The sequence below is a fragment of the Tenrec ecaudatus genome, chromosome 7 (assembly GCF_050624435.1).
Source record: "Tenrec ecaudatus isolate mTenEca1 chromosome 7, mTenEca1.hap1, whole genome shotgun sequence".
NCBI classification, from domain to species: domain Eukaryota; kingdom Metazoa; phylum Chordata; class Mammalia; order Afrosoricida; family Tenrecidae; genus Tenrec; species Tenrec ecaudatus.
The window spans coordinates 8875629-8894932 of record NC_134536.1 but is presented as its reverse complement, the minus strand read 5'-3'; the positions used below and the strand labels follow the sequence as shown (position 1 = coordinate 8894932).

Below are 19304 nucleotides of genomic sequence, written 5' to 3'. Positions count from 1 at the left end.
TTCACATGGCTGTGTTCCAAAGACCAAGTTGTAGGGGAAAGCAACATTGTATGAAACTGGAGGATGACCACATTAGGTCATCAAACGGAGTATAGCCAAACTACGCCATTACATACTTGCCTCATTGCATCATCAGCTGCTACTCATTCACACCTCGGCTAGAGGTACATCATTGATACACAAGAAGAAGTACAACCAGGAGGTTCTGTGAGCCTGCCGCCAGAGGTACATCATTGATACACAAGAAGTACAACTAGGAGGCTCTGTGAGGCGGTCAGAGGCAGAAACCAGGGGTTGTCCCTCTACATGGCAAGGCCCCTCTCCCCCCTTCACAGGAAGTAGGAAGCCGATCCAGGCTGAAACTTTAAGCCCACCCCCCTCTTTTCCAGCTGCTCCCTGGCTGTGCTGTGGTTTCTTTGGCTTCAGGTCACATGAGGGTGTGACGTGCCATGAGGGGGCCTGTGTAAAACCTGAAGCTTCCGTGCGTCGTAAAACCTCACTTGGATCACAAACCAGGCATCAGGGTGAATGCTTCCTCACGGGAAGCCAAGGACCGAGGTATTTGCCACCTGAGGAATCTTAGCAGCTCCTTTGAGGCAAGGATGGTGAGACTTCATCTCATGTACTTGAGGCACCTTATTAGGAGAGCCCAGTGCAAAAGAGGAAGGCCCTCGAGCAGATGGATTGATCCAGAGTTGCAATAATGGGCTCAAATATAAGAGCAATGGCGAGGATGGTGCAGGACTGAGTGGCGTTTTGTTCTGTTGTACATAGGGTAGCTGTGAGCCAGAATTGATTTGCCAGCACCTGACAACAACATATTAGAACAAAGACACTCTTTCGTTTGTTTCTTGTCAATGGCCTCTCCAGCACTACACAGGTGGGGTTGAGAATAGTTGTACCAGAGAGCATCTGGTCCCCAAATGCTGACTCTGTCCTTCCCATGAAGCTTCCCCCAGAAGTAGCGTTTTTCCTGCATAGCAGCAATACTCCTCCCTGGACAGAGGAGACTGGGAATGTGAGGAGTCACATTTCCTGACTGAGACTAGGCCTCCGGGAACGGGGCAAAGTCCTCGGCCCTGACCTAGAAGGTGGGTGGGTTGAAGTCGCAGGAGAAAAGGCCTGGTGATCTGCTCCCATGAAGATTGCAGCTAGGAAACCCCGTGGAGCAGCCAGCCCTCCCCTGGGAGTTTGGAATGAACTCCATGTCACACAGCTGCAACCAGAGGCAACGTGCTTTCTCGGGGCTACAGGCAGCCAGACGGCAGATTCACATCGACACCCAGGGCAATGTAGCGCACAGCCAGTAGCATAAGGCTAGAAACAGCTGCTTCCTCAGCTGACAGCCTGTTAAGTACGTGTTTGGCTTACACTGACTGGACGCATGGACATGATGGGCTGCAAGAATGGGCTCAACTTCAGAACGGTTGTGAGGATGGCACAGCCCCCGAGGTGTTCTTTTGTGGCTCACAGGGCCGCCGAGTCAAAACCCACTGGATGGCACCTGATAGCAGCAGCAGCACACGGCTTGTCTGGGGTGGATCCCTTTTGCTCTGGTTGTAAATGTGAATTGCTGGGTCAATGAAGACAGTTGATACTTGAGGAGCAGGTGTCCAGGGGCACCAATGGGACCCGGGACCTGGTGGGACGGCCTTGTTTTTCCTGGTCTCACATATTTTCCATTGCTGACGGGGTGCAGGGTGCTCCGTCGCTGTCAGTAGAAAATACTGTAGCTTCTGTCTTTCACAGGTTTGTGCCTTACCCAGTTTCCAGCTACCACAGGCCTTACTGGATTTAACTGTCCAAAAAACGAACAGACCCCCAACATCAGAGAAGGGAGAGGAGGGAGGTGCGCCAGATATGTGGGGTGGGGGTGGGAAGAAGGGCAACAGGACACTCATAACGAAGCATAAGTCAGTGTTTACTTGAAGGTTTTGTTTTATTATTAGTTTTAGGGTTTCATCACATCCAACTTGCCCCGTCCATGCTGACTAAATACGACATAATTTCCCTGTGGGGAGGGGGCTCATGTGCCATCCTCTGACTTTTCGCACCGTCCACTTGGCTGCTGACAGGCTTCATGGCCGTGCAGAGTTCCAGACGTCTGGCAGTTCTGCCGTCTGCTTCATGCCTGCCTCGGTGCTCTGCACCGTGGGGTCTCCTTCCTCTACCCCTCTCCCATCCTGAGACAGCCCTCTTTCCAGGGACCTTTTGTCGGGAGTTGGTGTAGGCAGGTAGTCTTTGGTCAGGAAGGAGTTCTGGGCTGGTGAGGTGCCTGGTGCTTGAGCCTCGTACGGTCCCACAGACCCTGCCATGGCTCCAGAGCTGCCCTGCCAGCTCCTGTTTCCTGGGGTCGGGTACTTATGCTCGAACATGTCCAGTCTCCTCTCAACCACCTCGCGGATCAGCACTGAAAGGTTGACACGAACAGAGATCACTGTCAGTCTTCACCTCTGGATGCAGCCACCATGGAACAAGCTCCCCTCGGTTAGAACCCTTTCTTCAAGGCCAGCACTTACTACATGCAGCATGAGCTGCACTCCCAGTCTGTTCTCACAGAATATTCTTTCTGAAGGGAGGTGACAAGACACACATGCTGACCAATTATAGAATGATGAAAAAGAATACTGAGGGTAAGAATGCACAACGTTTGTTCAAGTAGTCAACATCCTGAGTGTTTAAATACTACAACCGTACTGTTGATATCTGATGCAATGTGGCTGAAAAGGTCTTTTAAAGAAATCAGAAGGACTTACTGTCAAGCACCGTCCTGCCCAACATGCTGTGTTCCATGGTTTTGTCAACTTCATTCAGCAGCCAAGGAATAAATCCGATCTCGATATCTGTAACACACATACACACAATTACTTTCGTTGGTGCAATTTTTAGACAAATCATACAAATTATTATAAACGCAAAAATATCTATTTTTCCAGATTAGTTTTCTTGATATGAAATGAGAAACGGACTCATTAGCAAAGCCAGAGTACAACTGAGCTGAGTTCCTTGGCTGGTTTTTGAGGAGACAGGCACTAGGCTGCCAACTGCAAGGTCGGTGGTTCAAACCCAGCAGCTGCCCTACAGGAGAAAGATGAGGCCGTCAGATCCTGTAAAGGTTTACAGTCTCAGAAACCCTACGGAGCAGTTCTCCTGTGCCCTCTAAGGGTTGCTGTGGGTGAGAGGGTTTGCTTGGGTGGTCTGGTTGTTTCCTCTCTATTGTAGTAGAAAAGCATTTGCAGAACTAGAGACCTTCTTCGGAGTCAACGCTGACTTTGGAGGTCGCCAGGAGGCAGGCGAAGATGCAGTGGGAGTAGAACTTCAATGCAAGCAGCGCAGATTGGGATTGGGCCATGCTTGTCCAAAGAGGGCTCCCACCTGAGGTCTCGGGCCTGAAGGAAGCTGATAAGAACTTTTTCTGTTTTGGGGGGTCATGAGGGTGGCAAACAGGGAGCCCTAGTGGCATACTGGGTACTCATTGGGCTGCTAACATCAAGGTCAGCAGTTTGAAACCACCGGCCACTCTGTGGGAGACGGGACTTTGTACTTCCCTAAAGACTGACAGGCTCGAACACTCAGGAGCAGCTTTACCCTATCCTGTAGTTACTGAGTCATCACTGACTCAATGGCATTGAGTTTTGGTTTGGTTTGGAGGTGGCAGGCATCCAGTTATTATTTTTAATAGGTTAACAATCGAGAGAATGAGAGATTATTGTCTTCATGACTATACCTCATTAAAACGTACTGATTCTTTCAGGACAGGGCAGAACTGTTCCTATGGGTTTCTGAAACTGCAACTCTTTATAGGAGTAGAAATCCTCATCTTTCTCTCTTGGAGCATTGGCGGTTTTGAACTACTGGCCTTGTAGTTAGCAGGGCCTCCTGGGTTTCCCTGGCTGTGAAGGGATCTATAGTTGAGTTCTGTGCCCTCAGGGACAGGCTATAGGAGAGGACAGGCTGTGGCTCATGGAGGGAGGAAGCACAATGGCCCTGCTGAGTCAGAATTCAAGATGAGTGTGAGGTCTAAACATGCTCATTGGCCAGATGAGCCTTTTGGGAACAAAGTGCGTGGTTCCTCTGAGTTTTTGTTTCTACGTCTGAAAAATGGGAATTGCCACTGCTCTCCCTACCCAGGAGAACAGGCATTCGGAGGACTCTCTGTGATGTGTCCACAGGGACAGGGCTCTGCCACCCCTGGCGACGAACATGATCGATGTCTGCCCCCAGCTATGAAAGGAAACAGGGCTTATTGCCAAGCCCTGCGGATGGACGCCTGTGTCTCGCCTCAGGAAGGAGGTGGCAGTATGAGCAGAGGCTGACACTTGCCTCTCCTGTGGCCAGGCAAGCCCAGGACGGCTGCCTTGAACGGGTGTCAAACGACAGCTGACAGGTCGTCCCCTCTTTCTGGTTTCATCCCCTGTGCCTAACATAGAGCCTGACCCAGTCTGAGCCCTGAACTGCTGTTGCTGTTGGTAGGTGTCATCGAGTCTGTTCCGCCCATTGGGTAACAGAACAAAACACTGCTGCATTGGCGCCCATTGTTGCAGCCACCGTGCAGTCCATCCTGCTGAGGATCTTCCTCCTGCCTTCGACTGTTCTCTCACTGTCCGGGAGTGGGTTCTGGCTCACAGTGACCCACAGGACAAGCGTACAACCACTCCTGTGGATTCTGAGGCTGTAAATCTTTATGGGAGCAGGGGGCCTCATGTCTCTTTCTCAGAGTGGCTGGTGGTTTCAAACTGCTGACCTAGTGGCTAGCAGCCCAGCGCCATTCCTTCTACTATTAACCCACATTAAAACCCAACCTCACCGCCATCAAGTCAACTCTGACTCATAGTGACCCTTCTTCTCGGGTTTCCAACACAATGGATCTTTATGGGAACAGACAGTTTTCTCTTTCTCCTGTAGATCAGATGGTGGGCTTGAACCACCAACCTTGAGGTTAGCAGCCCAACACCTAACCCATGGTGCCATTAGGGATCCTTCACACCTAGTTAGCATCTGTTAAATGAATGAAAGACATCAACAGCTGTCTCCCAAGGGCTGCGAAAAAGACCCAGCACTGCTTACACAGACAGTGCTTTGCAGCTTATTCCAAGCTTTCTCTACGTGTCTTACTTCACAGATGAGGAAGGTGCCACCTTAATGGTGTGGCCGGGCCCAAACCCAGTCGGGGGCACACAGCTCACCTTCTTGCAACCCTACAGGACAGGGTGACCATAGGGCAGACACTGAGTGTGCACTGTTCTGGGGAGCTTGCTACAACAGGGGCTCCAGCCAAACCACCACACACCTCTTTGGATGGGGTCGAAGAAGTAGCCACCGTCTCGAAGACTGCCGAACACCGATGGGAGGAGGTCGGCCAGGTAGCGCTGGGCAAAGGCCTGGGCAGCGATCTTTTGCTCAGTCTCATGGTGCTTGTGGATGACCTCCCACTGCTGCTGCTTCCGGCGCTCCTGCAGGAGAGAAGCTGTGTCGCTGCCGGGCCCTTCCCAAAGCTGAACCCAGGGAAGCGAACGCGCGGAGGAGCTGGAATAGGTGCCTGGTATCCGCAGAAGACCGCTACGAAAGGTTCTTCCCTGACAACACAATTCAAGTGCACCATTCTTCTGGATTAGGGTGCTGGCGAAGGACACTGAGCGTATGACAGACAGCTAGGACAAGCAAATCTCTCTTGGAAGAGGGTACAGCTCACCATCCTGGCCTTATTACTTCATCTCCAACACCCAGCACAGAGTCTGGCACCGTCTGAGCCTCAAACTGCTGCTGCTGTTGCTAGCTGCCACCCAGCCCACATGGAATAGCGGCCACAAGTACAACAGAAGGGGACACTGGTAATTTGAAGGTAGTAAGACTTCGTTGCTCGTACTGTGGACTGGAGAGACCAGTCCCTGGAAAAGACTATCATGCTCGGAAAAGAAGGGAAGTGACAATGCTGGATTGACACCATGGCTGCCAACACTGGGCTCCAACATAGCCGTTGTGAGCATGGCGCAGGACCAGGCGGTGGTTTGTTCCGTTGTAAGGGCGCCAGGAGTTGGGGCTGATGAGGGCACCTAACAACAACAGTTAAAGGATAGTGTTTTTTTTAAAAGAAAGCAAGATCTTCATGGTTTTCAATGGACACGAATGGATACTGAATTAAGACTAGTATGAAAGAGGGGGCTTGAAGTAAAACTCATCTCTTCCATTTTCAAGTAAAATAATTTCAAGGACTACCAGTCTGACTACGGGGGTAATATCAAAAGCATAGAGATGGTTACATGTGTGCTTAATGATTATAAACCACTGGCTATTGCCAACAGCAGAACGTTAGTTGCTTTGACCCCCTGCTTCTCATTCTCTACTGGCCCCGCTACATCCCACCTGGTCCTTGCTTCCACCTTTTCTGCCACTGACTTTGGCAGATCAACGTCCGAGGGAGCTTCTGAAGCATGTGGACAAATCCCACCACCTTTCAACTGCATCTCCACAAATCCCCCTCGCCTTTCTTTATCTGGGGTCCTCCTCACATCTCGGAGACCCTTCTGCACCAGGATATGTCACATGCGTGGCTCCGTCTGGGAACTCTTGGAAACTGACACGGGCACTCAGTCCACAAAGGGTCTCTTCAGAGAAGAGGGGTGGGCACACTCACATGAGAGGAACTTTTCTGCCTCTGCCAAAGACCTCTGGCTCTAAGACACAGCACCTACATGCATGAACAGGATGTGTTACTCCGCCCAAGGTTCCCCAGAAGGAGAAAGTCGGGGTGTGTACCTTTTCTTCCCGGTGTCGCCTCTCCTGCTCTTCCAGGCGCTGCACTTCAGCCAGCTCGATGTTACGCAGCTCCTCGTAGGCGTTCTGACTGGCCTGCAGGTTGGCCAGCTCCTCCTCCTCCATGACTTCCAGGAGGGACTGCTCGATGGTCTTCCCCACCAGCACTTCCAGCATTGGCTTAACTTCCAGATCAAAGTCGAAGAGCTTAAACAGACAAAGCACATGGACCGTGGTCATGATGAACTGAGTATCTGGTTAAAGAGAGGTGCGGCGGTAAGAACAGCAGCAGCAACATGGGGTGTGGCCTGAGCACCTGCTGTGGACCTGACTTAATCTGGGGCTTCACTTCTGTGGTCCCCAGGTTTAAACCCTAGAACATTCTGTTTACAGGCAAAATGTTTGACTCCATGAAGTCAAAGGGGTAATAAGATTCAGCAAGATGAACTCTGATACTCAACATTTAAAACACCTTTTCTTGTCAATTGGGCAAAGGTTTAGACAGACCATGGGCTTTCCATTCAACAATCCCTACACCTTTGGTTTCAACCCTCCACTTCAGTGCCCTCCACTCCACGCACCCTCACTTCTACTCAACCCTGTGCTTCCCACTCCCAGCATTCCTTCTGGTCTACCTGGTCCTTGGGTCAGTGCTGCCCTTTGGATCTTCAACGACTTTTGTTCTACATAAAGGTGACTGAAAGCGGAGCCAAAATAGCTCAGTTGGGAGAGTGTTACACTGAAGATTTACAGGTGACAGGGGCCCCGCCTGTCTCTATCTGCACCGTAAACCTGGTCTCTCCCATGGCTTTGGGTGCTCAGCCATTTTAAGATCAAACTCTGAAACCTGAGAAACCTCCTGATTTTCTTGTTACTGCTTTTCCACTCAATTTTTACTAGTTGTTGATGATAATCTGACTAAGTAAGAAACAAGGGCAATAGAGCCTTCCTGAAGCAAATATCCTCTCCTAAAGAGCCCGGCGGTGCCACGGGTTATGAATGGGGCTGCTAACCACAAGCTCACCAGCCATCCCTCGGGAGGAAGATGGGCTGTTTGCTGCTACCAAGAGCTCCAGGCACTGAGACCCTAGGGAGCAGCTCTCCTCTGTCCCACAGGAGTGCTGTGAGTCGGGACTGACTGGACGGCGGGGTTGGTTGGTTGGTGGTGTGGCTTGTGGTGGTGCAGAGGGTTAAGCACTGGGCTGCTAACTGAAGGGCCAGTGGTTTGAATCCATCAGGTACTCTGTAGGAGGAAATGGAGTCAGTCTGTTTCCATCGGGATGTACAGCCTTAGCAACCCCATGGAATCATTCTGCGGAGCGCTACAGGGTGGCTGTGAGTCTGAGTCCACGTTGGGGCAAGGGGTTTGGCTATGTGGCTTCTGAAGACATTGTGCTTCAGTGACAGAAGCCATTGTGCACAGCAGCCGTTCCCTCCATTCTTCAGTTTCACAAATCACTGCATTTCTTCCACGGATCAAACTGCCCTTATTTTAAGGTAATTTTTTTTTAACACAGAAAGATTGTCTTCATAGAAGTCTGGGTGTTCCACAAGCAACTAATAAAACCAAAAACCCAGTCCTCTGCCACTGAGCTCATCCCAACTCACTGCAATCCGACATGGGGTTTCGGGGACTACAAATCTTCATGGGAGCAGAATACCTCACTTTTCTCCTGTGGAGTGGCTGGTGCATTCGAACTGTGAACTTCACAATTAGAAGCCTAACACCTACCCCACTAGGACTCCTAACACATGTACCTCAGCAGTATGCAAACCATCCACCCACCCAGCCTGGGGCTTATGTCTTTTACATGTGGGTCTTATGCCTTTGTTCTGGATCCGCAAAGAGGAGAAATCAGAAGGTGCTATTTAAAAATATTTCTATTACTGCTGCAGGGGAGAAAATGATTACAGGTCCTACCTAGATGAAATTCACTAAGTAGAAACATTTTGCTTCTGAAGTAGCTCTAGCTCCTACTATTTGTAACTAAGCCGAACTCTACCCCATGTATACAAGAAGACACAGGGAGCCTACAGGCTGTGGCGTACCTCTCCTTCCAGAATTTCAGTGGCCACATCCTTGCCAGTTTTGGCAGGAATAAAGAGTGGTGTCGGTGGTCTGTCCAAAAATGCATCGGTTTGGCATTCCATATCAACTTCTATTATGCGGTCAGCGATTTCTTCAAGGTATAGTTCTAAGAAAAAGGCCATACACGTTGAGCTTGGAGTTCTCGTCCATTTCAAGCATGCATGTGTTTCTGGAACCTCAGCTCTTGTAACAGAACTAAACACATCAGAAAACTAGTCGTAGAAGGAGAGTGCTCAAATGTAAAGGCCCCATCACACGTTGAGTCAAATGTTTTTACACATCTGGAAGACCACAGAACATCTGTTGAATGCCTAGAGAGACAGAGCTGAATAAGAGTATACAAGTGGGGCTGCATATGAGATGTTACGCACAGTAGGAGATGGGGCTAGTAATGGATGAACGGGTTCTAAGATGATTGTGAATAACAATATGAAAAATCTGGGGTGGTTTTAAAAACCAGGCATCAAATCACTGTTATCTGATTCTCCCTGTACCTGTAGATTATAAGTGCTTGTGAAACCAAGTTTCACCCACCAATGACTACTCTCCTAGGGGGCAATGTGGTCTCAAGCCAAGAACAGGAGCACTGGAGTCTGAAGTTGAACATAGGGCTTAGCCAAATTATGTCCTCGCTGGGCCTCCGTATCTTCAGTTGTAGCAGGGACTGTGAAGACCCATCTCTTGGACTCTTTGTAGTTATGAAACAAAGAGCACAGGTAAAGTACACGGTGGTCTGAGATGGAGGAACCATTCCCCAAAGCTGGCTCTGTTTAAGCCATTTATTACTCTCATCGTCTAACTGTGTGGTTAGGTTTTATGTCAACCTGTACCTGCATGAAAGGGCAGTAGTGAAGTCCAACCTATCAATTAGGTCTCAGCCTGGTGATACCTCCTTAGGGGTGGCATTTTTGTAAGAGACACACTAGGAACCTCTTTCTCTTGCTCTTTACCTTCCTGATTGCTTGAATTCTGTGCTGGCTCCAAGGACAGTCCCATATGGTGCCCTGCCATGTGCCACCAACGTTGGATCCATGTGACTCTGCACCCACCGACCTGTGATCTTGCATCTGCTTCCTCCTTCACCTTTCTGCTTCATTGGCCTATGGCTATGTGAGTCTGAAGAAGGCTCTGGCTAGCCTTGGACCCATGGACTTGAGTTGACTGGGGCTGGGATGCCTTCCTGATAGAAGACACTGGCTTTGTTTCTCTAGACAACCCAGCCTAACACATTAACATGCACAGAAACCTAATAGTTGTAACTAGTTAATCACACATATATACAGATTCTAGACTTGGCCTTAAGGTACTATCCTGCCAGGGTACCAGGGGGATCTTGAGTAGTTCATCGCCCAAGGAAAACCCCAAGTATTGTCTGCTTGCTAGGATTCTGCTGATAACAAAGCTAGACCAGCGGGATCTAGGCAAGCTTCCACAGCATTCAGAACAGTCAGACGTGTAGGATGAAGGCTGGCAGTGACCTCAGTGGAGCTGTGTGGGACTGGGGAATGTGTGCCATCCACAGAGAACAGAGGAGACTGGTGAGAGGCGGATGGGCCTCAGAACCCAGTGGGTGGGTGTCTTCCTCCCAACAGGCAAAGATAATGCCCCCATCAGCTAGGGCCCATTTCATACCACCCTGCCTGCCTGAAGGTCCTGATGGGAAACAGAGACTCAGGTTGGGGTAATGATCCCCCTAGGGAGAAAATGATCCTAGTTTGTGAAGAGAATATGTGACCATCTCACTCTGCTGGCCACATCCAATGCAGTCACCGACACTGCCCGCCCTGTGGGACTGGCAAGGGCTGAGAGCATGCGGGCTGCACAGATAGGAGAGAAGGGCCGGGCCCAAATGAACACTGACGCCGACTGGGGACATACCTGTTTGCACGTCCACATGCTTCCTGCCTTCCACGGGCTCGGGCGTGCGAGGCCGGAACTGCTCTCGGGCGCGCTTCCTGGCCAGGGCCCTCCTCTTCGCCTGCTGTAACCTCTGCAGTTCCAGTGGGTCCTGCTGCCCCGCCTGAGTGCCACAGAGAGGGCTTCACTCTTAGCATACTGACCACAGACAACCAAAGCTTTCACCATGATAATGCCTCCTTGTGGAGAGGGACTCCAGGTTCCTGGGGGTGGGGATGGTGGTGGTGGTGTGTGTGTGTGTGTGTGTGTGTGTGTTAATTACAAAGATGGCTGACATAGCTCCAGGGATCTTCAGTGGGAGGCTGGGGTTGCTACTGCCTGTAAGGGGTACAGAGTGCTACCTAAGAACACCCTCTCCCTGTGCAAGCAGTTTTACCATGAATTCCTCTGGTGCCTACAGAAACTAGCAATCACATTCAATATTAACAAACCTTAATGTGTAGTTCAATTGGAAAGCACTAGAATTTTTCTTTCTTTTAAATCTAAATTTAATTTGGAAAGAATTGCCTTAAACAAGTTATGAGCTCACAAGGAAAATATCCTCAGTGTACACGAAGCCTAAGCGCACAGAACGAAACCAATGGCTGGCTAAGGGACTGATGACGCCATCCCCTGGCTGGCCCAGTCTTATCGACTAGGGCCACTGGGGAAAAAGAGGAAAGAGGGAATGAGCTGGTGTAGGGTGCCCGCATGTCAGTTCCACTGTGTCATCGACCTTTTAAACAGCGCAATGAAACACTGCCTGGCCCGGTGCCAGTCTCCCAATTGTTAGGTTTGAGTCCTGGGTTGCAGCCACTGTCAACCCATCACGTTGAATCTGTCTCTCTTCGTGCAAAATGTTGTCAATATGAAAAACTAGAATTCTGAAAATGTTTTCATTGAAGTGGTAAAAATCACCCGTAATCCCTTCTCCCCAATACTGTGGCTATTGCCACTTATACGTCAGAGAGTTTCTGAAGTTCTGATGGTATCGCCTGTGCTTTGAACCATTTTCCTAACTCAACCCCTATAATTGTGGTTATGTGTTGGGCTGTGATCCGCATGGTTGGCAGTTTGAAACCACCAGCAGCTCCATGGACATTCTACTCCCATAAACAGAGTCAGTATTGACTTGATGGCTGTGGATTTGGTTTACTTTTTGTTCGGAACCTCTATAACTCCTTGCTGAGATAAGCACACAGTGCTAGAGTATGAGGCTGTCTAGCCAAACTTTCAGCAGTGACCTCAATAAGTCAAACCGACTCAAAATGTGCTTCTCAGCTGGGGCCAGCTGTGGACTCTGGCTGCTACTCTGTAACACTTTAAGTACAGAAATTGAGAGTCAATATTTTGAAACCTTCAGACCAATTTCCCCAGTGATTTGAATTTTTGGAATCGAATAATAAAACTTGAGCCTTGTAGTATGTGCTCCCCCACCCCCACCATATCTCCCCTAGTCACTCCTTCCTAGTCATTCATTGTGTTTTAGAAAGGTTTTGGTCTGCAACAAACAACCCCCCCACACCAGCGAAACAACTGGCCCTTCTCCACAGGGAAGCTGTGCTGGAGGGTGTCCATTGTACTGACCAGTGGCAGCGTCTGCAGCGCGTACGTGTTGCCTCGGATCACCCGTCTGTCATACATGATGTTCCCGAAACGCACAGGTTCGTCATCTCTGCAAGATAGCACCATTTCAATAATTGCTTTAAGTCCCGGTGTCTGTAAACCGAACACACTTTCAGTATGATTTAGATCAGTGGTTCTCAAGCTTCCTAATGCCACCACCCTTTAATACCGTTCCTCATGTGGTGGTGATCCCCCAACCATAAAATTATTTTCACTGCTGCTCATCACTGCTATTTTGCTGTTGTTATAAATCGGGTGACCCCTGTGAAAGGGTCGTTCACCCCCCCAAAGGGGTCACAACCCACATGTTGAGAACTACTGATTTAGATAAAGATGAAAATGATCATTATTTTAGCACGATTTGTCACAGGGGACAGATGGCCACCACGTGTGGAACACTTATTACAAGCCAGGCCCTTCACACACACCCTTCTGCTCCTGGCTCACCACGCTTCTTCAAGTCAGGCACTGGGATCCCATCTGACAGAAGAGGACAGAGATTGATGGGCTGAGGTCTGAGGTCACCTGGTGAGTGGCAGAGCTGAGGGGAGACTATCAATCTATAGTCGAGTGCAAGTGTGAAAACAGCCCCTCTCAAAGGGCCCTCAAGGACTGGAAAGTTACATTTAATAGAACAACTCTGGCTTAGCAATAGAAGTTCGGCTTGCTCTTTAAAATCACGGGTAGTTTAAAAAAGTGATTGTTTTAAATGTTTACAGAATTTTATTTTCAAGGCCCAGAATGGAATGATAGTGAATATGCAATCAGTATTTCACTAGAAACTGTCATATGTTTTCCTGCTTCTAGCTGAGAAACGGAAACACTGACTCTACACCAACTTTAGTTCTCTATCAGCAAAGACTTTGGGGGGGGGAGGCAGGGAGTTGCTTACTTCTCATATCCTGGACCCACTAGTGAATGGCCTGACTTCATATTATTGAAGGCCCAGGAGGACTTCTCTCCTGTCTTGCTGGCCCTCTGTGAAGTGTCCAGCTCAGCTGAGCACACCTTCCTGAAGCATTCCTGAGGGACACTTCACTCCACTGCGGTCTTTCGATTGGTTTCCTGTTGCTTGGCTGGCCGCTCCTGCATGGCTTTCCTCAGGGCTCAGCCTTCTTTTGTCCTCAGTGGATCTCCCCCTTCTCCAGGCTGCCCTTAGGATGGATTCCACTACCTAAAACTGTGCCACTGTGTCTCTGAGCCCCTCAAGTGGATCCAATTGCCCGTGAGGTCTGTCTCACTAGGATGTCTCGGAGGCAGCCTCAAAATTCAAGTTGTTATCACTTGCCACTGCATCTCGTGGCATCTTTAGTTCTCTATTTTTGAAAACGGTACCACTGACCACCACTGGCTGATATAGGAAGCTGGTCGTCATCTCCGATTCCTCCCCCTTCCCCACTTGTACATCCAGCAAGTACCACTGACTCTGCCACCATCTCTCCCTAGTGGCCCCATCACTCACAGGCAGCATGGCCTTTACCTTGGGCCACTGCACTGTCTCTGAGCTGCTAGAGCCTCTCTCCCTCAATCTGCTCTCTGGGTGGCAGCCCGTGTTCTTTTCCAAGGATGCCACTGGCATTTCAGCAGCACAAGGGTTTCAGTGGTGCTTTCAGACCAAGACTGATGCGGAGGAAGGGCCTGATGATCAGTTTCCGGAAAACAAACGAACCAGTGAAAACCTGATGGCGAGGGGTAGAACAGCGTTTCGTCCAATGCCCCAGCAATGGGCTCAACCAAGAGAGGAGGGTACAGTGCTAGACGGTCCTTGGTTTTATGTGGGGGGTACAATGGGTCAAGACCAACTTATGGCACCCAAGACGAGCAATAGTGCCCGTTAGAGGAATAATGAAGAGTAGCTGTGGATCCACACGATCATAAAAGAGAAGTTCCAAACCCACAGCCTATTGCTGGTGAGGAACCGGAGGAGAGGTCTAGTGAACAGTCCGTGCGTGGTGCCGATGGGGCTAAGTCCGCTACGCAGGGCCACAGGGATGAAGGTGGCACCATGCAGGAGAATCGATGTGCTGGGGGAGCGCTGGGGGCTGAAAGTCTCTCTACTTCCTGTACTTTCCCTGTGGGCGCCGGTGGTGCCAAGAGCCCCTAGGTTCACAAGAGGAGGAGAATCCCTGTTGGTGAGCCCAGCGGTGCTTCCCATGCACTGCTTGTTGGCCTGGGGCAGCCAAGCCACCTGAGCCAGGAGAGGGACTTTCACAGGCCCACTCCCTAAACCACCACCAGGAACATCTGCCTCTAAAGCTTTTCTTATAAGCTGGGCCTTTTTGCGGCCTACCTGCACATGTCTCAAAGTTCTTCTAGAATCAGAGGTCCATGGTTGACTCTGACGCACGGTGACCTTGTGTGCTAATAAAGTCGTGCCCACTTCTGCACCATCCTCGGGATTGCCAGCATGTGAAAACCCACTGTTGTGGCTACCGTGCTGATCCATCTCACGGGAGGTGGGGTAGGGGTGTGTGTGGCTCGCTCACCTTCACTGGCCCTCTACGTTACCAAACACGATGCCTTTATCAATTGCTCCGTCCTGATATTGTGTCCAACCCAAACATGGTGGACAGGGTTCTGGTGTGATCCATAGGTTTTCATCAGCAAATCTTCGGATGAAAATTGTCAGGTCTTTCTTCCTAGTCTGTTTAGTCTGGCAGTTCCATGAAACCTGTTCCACATGGGTAGCCCTGTTGGTCTTTGAAAGACCATACACCCAGCTTCCAGCAACACACACAGCCACTCCTGCTTGACAAACTAATAGACGGATAGTGGACAAGGCTATCAACATAGTAAAACTCTCTAACTCATTTGCCCGAATCATAACCACTGAATGAAACTCCGGTCTTGATGTGGAAATGGCTAAGAGGGAAAGAAAATAATGCATTCATTGGGTAGGTCAACAGGAATCTGGACAAAGCAATGACAAACATCACAGAAGACAATTTGCTGTTGTCACAGAAGGCCATTGCTATTGTAACAAATGGCCACCAACTTAGTAGCTTAAACCCACCCAAATTTACTGCTATGTTTCATGCTTGGAGGTCAGAAGTACTAAAGGGATCTTTTTGTTAGAATCCAGGTATGAACACGACTGGGCTCCTTCAGGGAGAATCTGTTTCTTTACCTTTTCAAGTATTCAGAGCAGGGGTGGGAAACTTTTTTAATGTCAAGGGTCATTTTTATATGTATAACATAATTTGTGGGCCATGCAAAATTATCAACTTAAAAAAATGAGCCTGCTATATTTGGTCAAACATTGAATTAATTCACTCCTAATGTGATGGCTGGAGCTGCTTCTCTTTGGTGAGGCCTATGGTGTTAGCTGGTAATCATAGTTTCTCAGGCTTTATATGGCCTGTGGGCTAAGTGTCCCCCACCTGTTCAAGAGGCTGCCCACATTCCTTGACTTGTGGCCTCCCCAATCCTTGCATCTTTCCAAACTGCTTGAATCATTACAGCTCCTTCTCTGACATTCTGGCTCCTTCTTAAAAAAAATAATTTTATTGGGGCTCTTATAGCTCTTAGAACAATCCATACATCCACTGTATGAAACACAGTTCCTGCTCCCTTTTATGCAGACTCCTGTGATGACAATGCACCCACCTGATAACCCAGGACAACCATCCCCTCTCAGGATCCTCATGCACACCTGTAAAACTCCTTTTGCCATTAAAGTTCACATGGTCATAAGTTCCTGGGACTGGGTTAGGGCCATCATTCTTGAGGGTACCATTCCTACCACAATGATTCAATGGGGTCCGGTCACATAAAAACTAGGTTTTAAGGTAATTTTTTCCATTTACAAGGGGGCTTCAAAAGGTTTCTGAAAAAATGGCATGAAAAGATAAGAGGATTTTCCATGAGACCTTTTGAAACCCCCTCTTTTTTGACTTTCAGAACCTTGTTATTTCGTCAGAAGGGCTCTGCCTCCTTTACCAAAGGATCTGCCATCATAAGGATGTCAGCCCAGTTTGAAGGCGTCCCTCTAAAACAGGTGTTGTAAACGCTTACCTCTATGCCTGTGGCTATAATACCATTGTCTTTTTGTTAATGCTGCAGGAAGTGGGCGTGATGTGTTCTGAGTTAATATTTTAGAAGCTATAAAAGGGACAGATTAAGGAATGGAGATGGGTGAAGACAGAGGGTAAGCCACATGGAGGTCTCCAAGGAATCAGAGCACTGAGGGATCAGGCTGAGGAGACCAGGGCTTCCCATCAGAAGGGAGGGAGTGGGGAGGAAAAGATGAGAGGGGAGAAGAGGACCTGGGACTGATTCAAGGGCAGTGAGTACATGAGCTTCTTGAAAACTCTAAGAAAACAAATTTCGATTTGTTACAGCCATCTGCTGTGGTATTTGTGTTACAGCAGTACTAGATTACGAAGACAAGCCTAATGGTGAATTTAACAAGGTTTTCTGACACTTAACTACCAACAAGTATTTAAAAGACATATCATATTCTCTTGCTTATAAAACACTAAGACTGGCATGTAAGATGTTTAGCTCTAAGAAATGGTGGAGTCTTGGCTAATCTTCAGAAGTAGACCACAGGCTTTAAACCACTTAAACCAGGTCCAGCTTGGTTAAACTTATATTTCTAGATCGTTTCCATGCCAAAAATCAGGTTCCTGTCTCTGTATTTCTGTGCCTGATTTTCCATATGCAAATATAGAATTTTACTATCGTTCAGTTAAAGTTCATCTTCTGGTTTCAGCCCGCTTAGATTTTCCATCAAAATAGTTTGGTAAAAAAAAAAAGAGTTTGGTAACCCAACTCTCCCTGATCATAATGCGTTATCCATTCTTGTGGTGTGCCATCTGTAAGTTTTCGCCATTGAGTCAGTGGCCATGTGGGAAAATGATATAAGCTCCTGCCATAAAGATAAAAAATAAAGAACGAAAACAAACTGGTGTTTGAGTTATTTCCAACTCAGAGAACTGCCCCGTGGGGCTTATAAGACTCGAATCTTTACCAAGCAGCCACCTCCTTCTCCCCCAGGGTGGAGGGTGGGTTTGAACTGCTGACTTTTTAGTTAGCGGCCAAGTGCTTTAACCACTGTGTCACCAGGGCACCTTTCCATAAACATTACAGCCTGAGGAACCCTGTGGAGCTGGTCTACTCTGTCCTATAGGGATTTGTTGCTGGACAGCAGTGGGTATTCTCTGGGGACAGTTCCATATCACTGAGGCCGTCTACCATGTGAAGTAGTCTCAACTGCTTTCTTGCAATGTTGTTATATTTTCAGCACTACCACAACATACTGCTCAAGGAACAACTTCAACACTCATCAGTCAGTCCTGTCTGGTGGGTAGGTTGGGCTCCCCATTGGGCTGTGAGCTTCAAAGTTAGCAGTTCCAAGGCACCAGGTGCACCTTGGGAGAGACATTGAGGCTTTCTGCTCTAGTTTGCCAGCTTAGCCGTTCCACCCCTTCCTATGGTGCCTCTAGGAGACGGAATTCATTTGATGGCTGTGAGTTTGTGTGTTTTGGTGCCCTCTTCTGACTGGCAAGGTATTTGTTCCTTGTGAAGCACCACTGGTCCTTGCTTATCTTATCTGCTGGTCTGATTGAATAATGATTTGGAAGCAAGTACTGTGAGAGCCTGAACTCGATGGGCTTCCATTGTGTGTCCCGCCCTTGCAAGCCAGGGTGGCCTCTGGGGCGGGATGGGGACACCACCCTCCTTCAGTGGGAAGTATGCCAGTGTTCCTGCCGCCTCCCACAGGTTCCAGATTCCACAGCTTTTCATGTATTTGAAGTGACCAGAAAGGGGCCACTTTAAACCTAATCCTTTCGTACTATTAATACTCCTTCCTCATATGTAAACGTTCCTTTTTTTTTTAAAGTGATAAACATCGCATTTGCACACACATCCACACACACACACATCCACACACACACACACACACCCTGCAATAAACATCGGTTTGCCCCAAACTCCGTGACGGACACTAGGCCATCAGCCGCGGAGCGAGCCGGGCGGGCAGAGCCTTTATTTCGGGCGCGGACAGGCCGGGCGCCGGCGCGGGTTCGGGCACTCACGGCTGCATCAGGTTGTCCCGGTAGCGGCGGCGCTGGCAGGGCAGGGCCCGCGGCTGGCTGGTGTAGGTGTAGGTGCCCATGGCGTGGCCGCTGAGGCGGGTCTTCGCGTGGAGCTCGGCCTTGAGGCAGGTGGGCGCTCCGGCGTCGAGGGAAGCGGCTGGGTGAAGGTGGCGCCAGGCGCAGAGGCTCCGCGAGGCACGATGGGGCTCCGAGGGGAGAGGCCGGCGTGACGGGAGGCTGACAGGGTAGGCGGTGGGCGCGACGCGGGAGCTCGCTGGGACCCGCACACAGCCAGCCCGGGGCGTTCCCTACGGTTGCCGGGCAACGCGGAACTCGGTCTAAGGGCGGGACTTCTATGGAGTTCCGGCCAGGGAGGCGGTACTTCCGGTCCTAGCCCACTCGCGCCTGCGCCGTAGGAGCGAGTGTGTCCCGAGGTCTCCGTCCGGGCGGCGCTAGGTGGTGCTGGCGTCATCTTCCCGGACCAGGTGTTCCTGGGCGCCCCGACGGCCTGCGAGGGTTCTCTTCCCGCCACCGCCGCCGCCGGGCCGCACCCGAGCTGCCCTGCGATCACGCACGCCGGGCGCCAGCTCTGCTGCTCGCAGTCCGGGCAGGGCTTCCCGGGCTCCAGGGGCCTCCACGCGCCGACTGGGGCCACCGCCCGCCCCCTGCAGCTTCCTGTACTCGTCCTGCGTCCTGCTCTGCCTACCGTTCTTGTCAGCGCTTTTTTGGGGGTGGGGTAGGGTGTGTGTGTGTGTGTGTGGGGGGGACCTCTGGGTTCACAGATCTATAAGGGCCACCCCAGAGCCACTCTTCAAATATTGTTTGAAAAAGTTGTGCGTGATGGTTGTGCCCTCACCATACTTACTTAACCCAGACGTTGAGCAGCTAACCAGAGAACC

General features: G+C 49.9%; 1 protein-coding gene across 1 annotated transcript; it reads right to left on the bottom strand.

Annotated features, from left to right (window-relative positions):
- Positions 1 to 1920: 1920 nt before the first annotated feature.
- On the bottom strand, positions 1921 to 18726 carry RSPH3 (radial spoke head 3). Its single transcript, XM_075554309.1, has 8 exons — positions 18406 to 18726; positions 12326 to 12413; positions 10721 to 10862; positions 8803 to 8948; positions 6757 to 6960; positions 5291 to 5453; positions 2757 to 2843; positions 1921 to 2410 (listed from the first exon to the last, which is right to left on the bottom strand). Exons 1-8 carry the CDS (start codon positions 18483 to 18485, stop codon positions 2079 to 2081), a joined length of 1242 nt encoding a protein of 413 aa, XP_075410424.1. The 5' UTR covers positions 18486 to 18726; the 3' UTR covers positions 1921 to 2078.
- Positions 18727 to 19304: the final 578 nt, after the last annotated feature.